Below are 13,637 nucleotides of genomic sequence, written 5' to 3' on the forward strand. Positions count from 1 at the left end.
AAGCTGGGGCATTTCACTGAGTTGATGCTTTTGCTCTCTAACCAGCAAATTCCTCCCCAAAAATGATCTCCAAAACACAAAGAGATAAACATTGTCACTGGATTTGGATAAAACCAATTGGCAGCAGGCACCACAGCTATGCAAGGAGCTTTTCACAATGTCTGCTTTTCACAATATCTTAATGGATATGACCTCAGTTAAAAAGCAGATATTAAGAAGCTTCATTTTATCTCTCACACATCAAGACATTTAACATTAAGTTACATAACCTTATGCCAGAAGCAGAGGATACTAACATCACTTGTTTAGAGTAGCACATATCTCAAACAGCTTTCAAATAGTTTTCAAGCAGGATTTTAAAAATCAAAATAATGGGCACTCTGAGGAAATAAAGAACAGATGCTTTTTGCTTCCTCACCCTGTCGGACCTGCCTGAGATTTTTAGAAATGACAGTAGCACCTGATTACCAAGGCGCTCTGAATGCATCTCCACCAGTGATGAGTATTTTGTGAATGCTGATGTGATTATCCAATGATTAGTGATGAATCTGGTGGGCACGATACTGCCCACAAATCCATCACATCTGTGTACATGTCAAAAATGACACCTACCTCACCAAGACACTTGAAGAGGAGATAACACTTATTTTGGTGAGTAGAAAGCACTTTTCTGACTGCAGGAAAGCCATCTTCACTTCAGCCAGGTGTGAACAACTGAGGACCCTTGTGCTAGTGCTGAAGCAGCTTCTGGACAGTTTCTGGGTGCTTCCTCACCCTTCTCAGACCTGCCCGAGGCAGTCTTTGTCACCCTCAGTAGAATGCTGTGGTGTCATAGTTCACAGCAACCTCAAACTCTTAGGCTCCAGCGATCCTCTTGCCTCAGCCTCCCAAGTAGCTGAGACTACAGGCACCTGCTACAGTGCCCAGCTATTTCTTTTTTTTAGAGCCAGGGTCTCACTCTTGTTCAGGCTGGTCTCTAACCAGGTGAGCTCAAGCAATCTACCAGTCTTGACCTCCCAGAGTGCTAGGATTACAGGCATGAGCCACTGCACCTGGCTGAGATTGATTTTCATTTCTTAAATATTAAGGCATCCTTCCCTCCATTGCTTTCATGGGTGAAATTCACTCTTCCTGGGAGAAACACTCAAGAGGCTGAGTTTGGACATGAGGAAAACATACAGATTGGATGTTTCTCCTGCATTTCTTAACCTAAATGAAAAATAAAAATCTGCCTAAATTCAGAGAATCATTTAAACCATTAAGGCCCAGGGTGAATTGTTAAGCAGAGGGAAACTGTCAGCCAAGGGGAAGGCAGCCAGAGGCTGGACCCTTCTTCCAAAGTCAGTTCTGGATAATGTGCAAGTTGCTTTATCTGAAGATTGGTGGCAAGTTGGTGGCACTTCAGGCATGTTACGGACCACGAAATCCATTACATCTGTGTCCATGTTAAAAATGACAAACACATACATCTCCAAGCTGCTTAAAGAGGAGATAAAAATTTATTTTGGTGACCAGAAAGCATTTTTCTGACAGCAGGAAAGCCATCTTCACTTCAGCCAGGCTTGGACAACCGAGGATCCGGTGCCGGTGATGAAGCAGCTTCTGGACAGCTTGCTCCCTCACCCTTCTCAGACCTGCCTGAGCCACCAGTGGTTACAATGGAGCTGGTGACGATGTCTGAGATATCACAGAAGACCAGAATCTCCACTGAGGACATTGTCGTTGTGAAAACTAAGATCAAGACAATGACATATGAGTCTCCACCAGTACAAAAAAATCACAGGGTAGAGTTTTTGAGTTCTTTTTGACAGTGTGTCCATCCTGTTATTCTTTGTTCTCCTAGTTAATGTGTTTTTACCTTTATAACTGTACATCAGTAATAAAATAATTTTTATATGTTCAAAAAAAAGAATAAAGCACTAAGTTTAAACTTTTTTTCATGTGATTCCACCTACAACAAACACATAATGCGTGCAAGTAAGTTTGTGAAATATTTAGCTGCATTTGAAGATCCTCAAAAACTTACAAACTGTGTTTTATTAAGTTGTTATGTGTGTACTTTTTGCAAAAGGAAAAGACTCATTCAAATCATTGTCATTACTTCCTCTAAGCTATTAGAACCGTATTAAATCAATAGCTGAATATCACTGACGTAACTGCCCAGCACATACGTGTTAAATTACACCGAAAGGCAGCTGCAGTTAGCAATGGACCAAGAACTGATTTAACTTAAAAGTATCTCATTCTAACATTGTAAAAGATATGAATTCTTAGAGGCTACTTTTATTAAGCTCAAGAGCTTTGTTAAAGGGCAGTAATGTCTGAGAGAAGAAAAAATCTGCCAATAAAAATATAAAACATAACTTGTAATTCCAATTCCAGTAGAAGTAAAGAAAGCTCTTTTTAACATAATTTATAGCTTACTTTTGGAATCCTGGTGCTGTGTGAAAGATTTAGAAACATGGCTTCCATAACAGAAGTAGGACATGGTGCACATGTCACTAATAAAAGTAAAGAAATGCAACAGTGGCCATCACAGTCCTGTCCTGTAAAACTGCCACATCACTTTTTCTCAGTTAGCTGCATGAGAATGCAAAGGCAAAGAGCTGTCACAGCAAGATTTTCTTGTAAGTGCTGGTAACAATCACGTGGAAACTATTTCAAAGTTGTAAAGTCTTAAATGTGTAATACTTTTTAAAATATACCTTTGATTTGAAAAATATTATCATAGAACAGTCACAAGTTCTATTTTGGTAGAACATGAAGACAATGACTAGTTTGCTTTTTTAAGATCTGATTTTATGGAACAGTCTTACTTAAGAATATGCTGGGGTTGTCATGCTGCTTATTCTCTTATTTTTAGTTTTCCTTTAGTTTCGCTGCTATAAATGTTTAGATTTAGGCACTCAATAGTTTTTGCTCATTTCCATGAAGAGTTTTAGCACAGTTTATATTAAGCAATGGAATTTAGTCCTTAGGTTAGAACCATAATGGGAAGAATTTTTACTGTGTTGTCTCCGATTAAACTCAGATTGTGGGTTGACACCACTTCCTTCTGGCTTCCATGGTTTCGAGTGAGAAATCCACAGTCATTCGCAAACTTTTTGGCCTAAAACAACACAAATTTGTTATTTAATAGTTTTGCAGATCACAAGTCTAGTATGGATCTCACTGAGCTAAAATCAAGGTGCTGGCAGGGATGTGTTCCTTTCTGCAGCCTCAAAGGAATCATCTGTTTCATTGTCTTTTCCAGCTTCTAAGAGGCTGCCCATGTTCCTCAGCACGTGGGTCCCTTACTGCTTGCAACCTTGCCAGCAGTCTCACATCCCACTCCACCTTTCTTCTGTAGTCACTTCCTCTCTGACCATAGCCAGGAAAGGTTGTCTACTCTAAAAGGTCATAAATTGAACTGGGTCCACCTGGATAATCTAATATACTCTCCCCTTCTCAATGTCTTTGATCACATCAACAAAGTCTCTTTTGCCACACAAGGTATTGTATGCATGGTTTCTGGGGATTAGAATGTGGACATCTTTGTGAGGATATTATTCTGCCTGCCACAGCTGGCAATGAATTTTCCCAGGATTCAATGACTGAAGGTGAAATTTAGTTGTATACTAAAAATTATTACATTAATAAAGAGAAGAATCTTTATTTCTTTTTTTGAAATATCTCCTTCTTAATCCAAGTCAATTCAGTGAAAATCAAACCAAGCACTATTTCAATACAATTGGAGTAAATTTATAACTCAGATGTCATCTCTGCTTAGGCTTGCCCTACTATATAAGTTTATTGTAAAACTATATTTTTTTACTCTTTCCATTTTTCTAGCCTCCTTTTGGATACTCCAAATTTCACTTTAAAAAAAAAATTCTTTTCCATTTCAGGAACTTTGTTAGCCATTCTTTTAGAGTAGGTCTGCTGGTCACAAATTATTAATACCTTAGTTTTCCTTCATCTCTTGATTTCCTCTTCATTCCTGCTGGATATTTTCACTTGATATAGGATTCCGAGCTAAGTTATTTTCTTTAGTACATGAAAAATGTTGTCCCTCCTTCTTCTGGCCTCCAACGTATGGGACAAAAATCTGAGTCACTCAAATTGTTTTTCTGTTATCATAAGATGCTATTCCTCTCTTGCTGCATTCAGGATTTCTCTCTGTCTTTAGTTCTCAGGAGTTTGAGCATTATCATTTTTAGCCTGGATGTCTTTGTGTTTGTCTTGCTGGACATTTTCTTAGTATCTTGAATCTGTAGATGCCTGTCTTCTGCAAAATTTGGGGACACTTTGAGTATTATAATACTCTGGGTCTTATTTAAATCTTGCATTTCAGCAAGCTTCCTCACTCTGCTGAGGGATTATGGCTAGGTGGAGGTGTTAAGTATGGACAAGAAGGGTGAGAAACAGATGGCACTAGGAGATGCTTTGTCTATAGTAAGAGGAACATACTGACCAGAGGAGGCTTCCAAAAAGGAATAACCAAGGGGTTTCTAAGAGCTGAACAGATGTTTGATCTTTGATAGGGATCTCCAAGTACTGACCAACCAGAAAGAGGCAGAGAAACCAAAAAATGGTGATATGATCAATACCACAAAAGGTAGTCTTTGGAGCATGCCTATAAACAAGGTGACAGTGTCCTCAAGTGACCTGCCCTCATGAGCATAGTATCACCACTGGCACCATGGCAACCCTCAGAAGTTTACAAATGCCATGGCAACCCTCAGAAGTTACCCTATAAGGTCAGGAAAGGGGAGGACTACCAGTTCTGGAAACTCTCCCTTTCCCAGAAAATTCATGAATATTCCACTCTTTAATCATTAAGGATTAGCATAAAGGACAAATGCTAACCCTAGGGGGCTGCTGTTGCTCATTGACGCAGTCTGCTCTCTACTAACTTTGAGAGTGCATTATGCCTACTACACTCTTTAAACTCAGGATCTTTGTCATATAAACCCATTCCCTCTCTGGAATGTACTTTGCTTTATTAAACGTTGGCCCTTTGCCTGCTTGCATCTACTTGTTCTGCTTATTTATTCTGTCATCTTGGTATTAGTAACCATTCTTCAGTACTGGGAACCAAGAACCAGAGAACGTGAACTGACATCTTGTTAACAAACCTGACAGAGGTGGAAGTCTAAGTTCTCTACTCAGCCTCCAGTGACAGCTCTGGGGAGGGGAAATTCCTTGTTACTGCTGAGCAGGGATTGAACTTTCTCACTAGGTCACCACTGATTAACACCTCAGGTCAGAGAGCAGGAACACCTTATTACTGCTTCTCAGAAGACCCACACTAACACTATGTGTGGCAAGGCTCAGTACCACCGGGTATGAATGAAAGTCTTTATTCCTCACATTGCCTTCTCTGACATCACCCTTGCAGGCCAAAGGGACACCCAGTTTACACTTAGGTGATGGTAGAAGTCTAGGCTCCCAGTGAGCCTTTGCTAATGGGATAGGGTGGGATCACCATTTTATTCTGTGGCATTTAGCTGGAGTATAGTGGTTATCATCTTAACAGTTTTCTGGCATGCCACATTGCCCTTTTCTTAGTTCTTTGGCTGAAGAGAGCAGGCTTTTTTTGGTGTTTGTTTGTTTGTTTGTTTTTGCCTGCATCTATTGACATTTCAGGTCGACAGCTTCTTCGGCACCCAGGTCAAGATACATGAGGCAAAAACAAAACCCAGGAAACTCACCCACATATTTTTCCTCAGGTTGCAGGGTCCCTAGCTGAACTGTCTTCTGTCCAATTTTCAGAATCTACTTACAGTTGTTTTATATATAATATCAGGGGCTTTTAGCCATACTTAGGAGGAGGTATAGGAAGAAGTGCATCTACTCCATCTCTTTACAGAGTCACTTTCATTTAGGTAGAATGTGTTAAGGGTATATATTTCCAGGCTGACAGTTAATTTCTTTCATTGCTTTGAAGACATTGCTCCACTGTCTTCTATTTTTCCTGATGAAAAGTAATTATCTTTGTTCCCAGGTACATACATATCTTTGTTCCTCTGTTTTTAAGATTTCCCTTTGTTACTGGTTTGTAGCAATTAGTTTTATCATTTATTTATTTATATTTTTTAGAAATAAGATCTCGCTCTGTTGCCCAGCAGCATGATCACAGCTCACTACAACCTCAAGCTCTTGAGCTCAAGTGATGTTCCTATCTCAGCCTCCTGAGTAGCTAGGACTATAGGTGCTAGACACCATGCCAGCTAATTGGTTTTTTCTTTTTCTTCTCACTGTATTGCCCAGGCTGGTCTCCAACTCCTTATCTAAAGCAATCCTCTTATATTAGCCTGTAATCCAGGTGCTGGGATTTCAGGCATGAGCCTCCATTCCTGACCTAGGTTTGTAGCAGTTCAATTATGGTGTGCTCTGGTGTGATTTTCTTGATCACAAGATTTTTTTTGTGTGTGTGTGTGATTTTTTCTTTTTTTTTTGGTTTGGATTTCATTGAGCTTGTTGGATATGTAGGCTTATAATTTTTATCAAAATTTTTTAAAATTTAAAAAATGTTTAGCTATTATTTCTTCAAATATTTTTCTACTCCCTCTCTCTTCTGTCTGGGATTCTTAGTTTGGTTACTTGATAGCTTCTGTAACTCACCGGTGCTCTGTTCATTTTTTCATCTTTTTTCTCTGTGTTTTATTTTGGGCAGTTTCTATTTTTCTGCAGTATCTAATCTGTTCTTAATCCAATTAAGTATATCTTTCATTTCATATATTGCATTCGTTATCTCCAGAAGCTTGGTTTTTCCACTTGTATTTCCCTTCTGATAGTAATAGTTCAAGGATTATGTCATATTATCTCCAAAGGTACTTACTGGCTCTTTAATATCTCAACAGTCCAGTTTTATGCTCTGTTCAATTTCGCTAAGCTTTATATTTCCCAGCAGATTCCCCTCTGCAGAGGGCTGACCCTGTCTGGGTCTCATACACAATTAAAAAAGCAGAGAGAGGTTTTAATGGATACAAGGCAGAGCAGAAACGAGTTAAATAAATGGTCTCGGCATGGAGGAAGCAGCTCTGGAGTCCTGGAGGATTCTAAACTTGACCACCTGTGAAGAATATGGCCTTTGGACATTAAAAGCATAGAAGTACGGCGAAGGAAATCAAGTTATTATTATTGTCATCATCATTAACATTTAGATGAGTAGAGACAGGAAGCTCTAGTTCAAAGACCCAGAAATTGTAATGAAGGCATGATCTATATTTTTCAGGCAAGAACTTAAAGGAAGGAAAACCAAAAGCCCGGACATACACCGGCTGGGCGCTCAGATTTAAAATAAATTGCAGAAGACCTGTTCTCTCCAAGGGCTTTCCTCAGTGGCACATAAATGTTCCAAGGCAAGAGTTGTGTCACTCTTCTTTGTCTCCAGTGCTGGTGCTTTTGATACGTAGTCATAGTCTCTCAAAAGAAGAGTATCCAATTTGAATCTTTTAGCTCACAGAAATAGTACATCAGCAATTTCTTCTTAGCGCAGACAAAAGGGGCGGGGAAGAGTGGGCGCTGAGGGTGCTGGGTACTGTAGTTCCGAGGCCCCTGCGCAGGCGCAATGGCCTACCCGGAGGCCGGCCCAGCCGAGCCCGCGCCATTGCTGGAAGCGTTCCCGCCCTGCTCTGCGAGTGCTCACAGTTGTCCTCAGTTCGGCCACCAGGTACTCGTTGCCCCGGGCGCCAAGCCTGGGTTCTCGGCCGCCCTCCCTCGCGCTTGACTCCCTGCGGCGTCCGGGGCGTGGCCGTTCCCTACAGAGCCCCTGCCCCCGAGCGGACCCGCCCACCCCGGAGAGGCGAATGGGGCTGGGCCTCCTGCCTGCGTGTGGGCGCGGGCTCGGCACGGCCTCCCTCGCAGGGCGGTCCCCGGCTCGGTATGGTCTCCTCGCCCGGGTCGGAACGCAGGAACCTCCCCAGGAGGCCGGGCCGCCCTGGCTGCCCTGGGGTTGCGCGGCTCGTTCGCGGAGCTGGGGCGAGGGGCTCGTCACGGGCGGTCGGGGCCCTGACCGTACCTTCCCTTCCTTCCCAGTTGGGGAAAGCGCGCAGAGGTGGAGGGAGCGTTTCCATCCTGGCTTGTTGAGACAGCAGGGTCGGAAGTAGGTTTCACATAGGGTGACCTGCGCTACTCTTAGTAACCGAGACAGCTTTTCTTTGTCGGCTCATTTTATGACATTTCGAACACTGTAACCACCTTTAAATCACTTGTCACTCACTCCCTGACCTAACAATAGTATGATTGCATTGGTTGGGAGATGCTGGATTCGTCCACTAAAATTCTCAGCAATGTCACGGACCCTTTATTCTTTTTAAATAGCTACACTGGCTTAGGGACCACAGCAAGTGAAGTTTCTCCCTTTTTCTTAATACTTTTGCAATACTTGGGAAGACAGCATCCAAAACAAAATAGGGAAATTGTGACTGGTGAAATACGTGTGTTATCCTAGATATCTTCTGTATAATGTCGAAGGAGAAGCAGGTGGTTACTCTCATTTGCTAATAACTGATTGTGTTCAAGAGACTTATCTGTAATCGCGGTAGCCAAACCAAAGTTAGAGCCTGACTGAGGATGTCAACCGCCACTCTGGGATTTTATTCTTATACCAGACTTCTGCTTATACATGTATAGATACTTCTTGTCTACTTGGATAATACAGAAAAGTAGAAAGAAGGATAAATATCACAGCCCCAGGTCTTAGAGGTCTTAGTAGTCTGGCTTACTCCATATATGTATATAGATTTACACAATCTAGGTCAAGCTGACATACTGTATGTTGAATAGTATTGTTCTGATTATAAAATAAAATGTTTATTGCAGTTTGGTTAAACGTTTTACATGCATGATTTATTGCCAAGGAGAATTTTATTAATCATTACAGATTTTAAAAGAAATTCTAGGCTACATGCGGTAGCTCATGCCTGTACTCCTAGCACACTGGGAGTCCGAGGTGGGTGGGATCACTTGAGCTCTGAAGTTCGAGACCAGCCTGAGCAAGAGTGAGACCCTGTCTCTACCCAAAATGAAAAACTGAAACAAGAGGATCGCTTGAGCCCAAGAGTTTGAGGTTGCTGTGAGCTATGATGCTACAGCACTCTACCAAGGGTGACAAAGTAATACTCTGTCTCAAAAAAAAAAAAAAAAGAAATTCTAAATAAATGATGCAGGGTCATTCTTAACAAATTTTAAAGGTGCAGAAAACTATTGCTCATGTTCCTTGAATTGAAATGTCTTATGTTGCTCTTTGTACATTTGCTTTGGTGTATGGGAAAAATAGTTTGTCTTGGTTCTTTGCGACCTTGTAAAACTGGGCTTCTTAACTTAAGGGTCAGTGTAGGGTTTGGGAGAGAGATGGTCTTCAAGCTCCTTAAAGTAATTTGCAACATCACTTATGAATGTGCATTATTCTGGACAAAGTCAGATTCTCAAATGGGGTCCAACCCCCCCAAAATTAAGATTTATTGGTGTCGATATGAAATTATTGTTAATATTCATTAGGGCAGTTTCAGTTATTGTTTTAAATTGTCATCAAACTTAGCAAAATCATCGCTTCTGAACCAGCGAGATGAAGAATATTTAAACAAACGCCTGGCTGGAGGCAGAAACTCGGATGAGGAAACTAACGTGGGGCATAGCTTTGCCTGGGCTCTAGAATCTTTGGGTAAAACATATTTCAATTGGGTTTTCAAGGTGTGTAAAGAAGAGTTTTTAATTTGAGGTTCAGAAGTTGACTTTAGGACAATATTTAAGGTTAAAAACCTGAGGTACTTTCCTGTAGAGTTGAGACCCTGACTTAGGTCTTAGATGAAGCTAAAGAATTTACTTTCTAATAAGCATGTCTAGTGAGAGTTTGCATCCTCAGAACTGAGATCCCTCTAATTATATGTGGGAGTTTCTGGGAGAGGAATCATAATTTTCATTGGGTTTTCAAAAGGATCCATGACCTACAAAAAATGTAGAGAAACACTAATGTAAGGTAAAACCACTTTTGTTGGTAATCTTGTTAACAAAAGACCATGAGAGGAAGAACCACAGAGGAAGGAAAGGAAACAACTTTATTTTCAAAGGAAGAAACAATCTGCATGGCTGCAGAAGGGTGGGGGAAGCTGGTATGTACAGTATGTGTCACAGGATTAGCCTTACCTGTGTACTGAGCAGGGGGAAATATGAATATTCATGAGGGAAGTAAGGCAGGGGCACATGGGGTAAACATATGTAACATACATTCCATGTTCATTTCAGGGTGAGGTTTTAGCATTAAAATGAGGGGTAATTTGGCTCTTTATATCAAAAGGTGAACTGTGGGGAACAAAAATAGTTTGCACACAGCCTGTATAAGCTGGCCAAAATGGCCTTGAGTTTTGCTGCTATTTATTAATAAATAAAGTTTATTATCAATAAAGACCAGTCCTTTGTCCAAGCTATTTATCAATAAATAACAAAGACTGGTCCTTTTTGCAGTTTTGTTTTGTTTGTTTGTTTGTTTGTTTGTTTTTGCCAGGGCCGGGTTTGAACCCGCCACCTCTGGTATATGGGGCCAACACCCTACTCCTTTGAGCCACAGGCACCATTCTATCCCTCTGTAAATAACAAAGACTGGTCCTTTTTGCAGTTTTTCCCTTCCGCTGCACTCTTTTCCCTCCCTCAACTTCTCATTGTTTCTCTTCCACCAAAACATTTTCATTGTGCCTAGTGAAACCTGGTGTCGTCGAATAATTCTACGTTTTTAAGATACTCACATATTTTCTTGATTTCACTCAACCCTGGTCTCCTCTAGAAGTTGGAAAATTTTAATTTAGTGGCCTTAACAGTGTAAGTTTCACTATACTCATATCTTATCTCATTTCTATATCTAATGTTTTTGCATTCATGACAGCCTTGGTTTTATGTCAATATAAAGATAATGGTTAAATATTGCATTGGTATAAACTATAAAGTTAGATTGAGTTCTGTTATATTTATTGAACAAAAGCTACAACCTTGCAGGAAGCAAGGTGCACTTTCAGGGCAGGAGTGGATTCAGCATGTTTAAGCATAACAAAGTTTCTACTTGAAGGGCTATATAATTGTAGTACTTTTTGGCAAAGTAGAGTTTCTCAAAAACTGGATATTTATTATGTCACTGCCCTTTGATCCATGAGGCTGTTATATTCTAGAAGAATTTATATTAACAATCTATACCATTTGGCATAAGACAATATCATACATCAGTCACCCTTAGTTCTTGAACCAAACCCAGCATCAGCAAAGGTATATCCTTAATCAAAGTTAGAAAAGCAGAACCAGTGCCAAGGCATCCCTCAATAAGGTCCATCCTGTTTGACCACAGTATAAAAACTGTATTAGGCATGTACTTTTTTCAATACAAAAGGACTAATCCTTAATGTATTGTACATTGAATTTCATATCCCTTCTATTGTTATTGTTATCCCCACTTCCTTTTATTTAGATTTGCCTAATATACAAAGGATAAAGATATATTTGAATACAAGGTTGGGAGGACATGTCAGAGTTTCTAATATCATTTAAATTTTGAAGTTGTAGTGTATTCCTTACATGAAGCTGAGGTCTCTGAAAATGTTAGGAAACTGACTTTTCACAAGAAAAGCAGAAGAGGAGACTTTTAGAATATTTAATTGTTAGATGAGGTGGTGATTGTGGCAAAGAAAGATGGAATTATATTCTTTCACTTCATACAGCATATTGACTTATGGAAGAGATACAGGCTTTGGACTTAGATTGACTTGGAGTCATGCCTCTTTATGGCCGTGGGTAAATACTTTGATTTTTCTAAGCTTCAGTTTCCTCATCTATGGAATGGGAATATTCCTGTTGGGTTGCTGAGAGGATTCAATGAGAAAGAATTTTAAAATCTCCTTGTACGATGTCTGGCCTACTAGTTGTGACTATACATAACAGCATTAAAGTCTCAAGCTCTCCAAAACCAAGGATCTTTGTCCCTCACTGATCTTGAGATTACTCTTGTGTTTGCTTGGGGAGGTTACACTCACCTGTGTGTCAGGATGCCAACGTGATGAGTCTACAGTTCCCAAGGCAGGACTGGTGTTCATGGTTATTTCTCTTCCTCAGATCTGTCTCTACAAGATTCCACTCTTTCCAGAGAGGGGGACACAGAGGCAGAGATTATGGCTGCTGTGGTTTTTTCAGTTGGACCTCTGGTGAGTTGGTATTTCCTGTTTCTGACCTGCTATCTTAGTCTGAAAGCTTGTTTACTTTTCCTGAAGTCTTGTGACTTTTCTTCTTTATGCACACCCCTTCTTATAGGAATGGAAGCAAATTGACCCATGAAAACTGACTTCATCTCATAAAGGTTGTAATCTATAGGAGGACTCATCATACACTGAACCAACTATCAGGACACATGATCTTTCCAAAAATACCTGGGCTGTCTTTAATTATGATAAGCATCTTTAGTTTTGATATTAAATTTGTATTATTCCCAGAAAAATCTCAGTTACTTATGGGGATGAAGAATGTAATATTTTTCTACTGGGAAACTTTATTCAGGAAATTTCGGGGAAAAATGTGTACACAAGTATGTACACACACAAACACTAATTCATAGGGGCCATTCCCTTTATGGCACTCTCTGTGATCTCTTTTCTACCCATTAAGAAGTAATCAAACTTCATAGATGACTTTGAGAGAAAGAACGTGTTTAAGATACAGCCATGACTGGAGGGAGCTTACAGTCTCCTTGAGGTAAGGCATACAGAAGGAATATTTTTACATGATTTACATTTACATGATTTATTTAGGTGAATAGCAGTTGCTTAGCAGTATGATAAAAATGTGAGTGTTGTGTAAGAAAGAGAAGGGACATTAGTGTGGTCGCAGGAAACTCATGAGGATAGTTAGATTTAAGCAGGTACCCAAGTAGAAGTGAAATTTAAATTGTGAAGATACTTCAGGTGAAAAAGGAGTTTAAGGGCAAAGCTCAGGGGCAGAGAAGAGTGGGTAAACTAATTTGGAAAGTTGTGGCAGATAAGGGTGGAAATTAGATATCTAAGATGAATCTTTTAATGTTTCCCTGAGGACATTTACATTTACATGTGTGCGTATGGGTATATATGTGTGTTTGAGTGTATTTATGATGAGTATTAATATGATAAAAATTGTATTTTAGCAATGACTTTTAGAAGTAGGATATTCTGAAGAAAGGTAATACCAACAAATACAGTTTATTGTTGTAATGATCTGTAATAAGCTATACTAGGGATCTTTTTATTTTATTTTTATTTTATTTTTTGTTATTATTGTTATTGCAGTTTGGCTGGGGCTGGGTTTGGACCCGTCACCCTCGGCATATGGGACCAGCACCCTACTCACTGGGCCACAGGCACCGCCCTGTACTAGGGATCTTTTATTCTTTGCAACCAGACTGTGTAACATGTAAATTAGCGGTTCTCAACCTGTGGGTCATGATCCCTTTGAGAGTCAAACTACCCTTTCACAGGGGTCGCCTAAGACCATCCTGCATATCAGATATTTATAAAATTACAGTTTTATAAATAAATTATATTTAGCAAAATTACAGTTACAAAGTAGCAACAAAAATAATTTTATGGTTGGGGGTCACCACAACATGAGGAACTGTATTAAAGGGTCGCGGCATTAGGAAGGTTGAG

General features: G+C 40.0%; 1 protein-coding gene across 1 annotated transcript in view; it reads left to right on the forward strand.

The window, feature by feature from the left end:
- The first annotated feature begins 5,298 nt into the window (after positions 1 to 5,298).
- LOC128571007 (zinc finger protein 316-like) overlaps positions 5,299 to 13,637 on the forward strand; it is a 64,753-nt gene continuing 56,414 nt past the window's right edge. Inside the window, exons 1-3 of the mRNA XM_053570706.1 lie at positions 5,299 to 5,325; positions 7,444 to 7,657; positions 12,079 to 12,167. Of these exons, the coding sequence (XP_053426681.1) occupies positions 5,299 to 5,325; positions 7,444 to 7,657; positions 12,079 to 12,167 (330 nt within the window). The remainder of the gene's footprint in view (positions 5,326 to 7,443; positions 7,658 to 12,078; positions 12,168 to 13,637) is intronic.

Source organism: Nycticebus coucang, chromosome 18 (assembly GCF_027406575.1).
Source record: "Nycticebus coucang isolate mNycCou1 chromosome 18, mNycCou1.pri, whole genome shotgun sequence".
NCBI classification, from domain to species: Eukaryota; Metazoa; Chordata; class Mammalia; order Primates; family Lorisidae; genus Nycticebus; species Nycticebus coucang.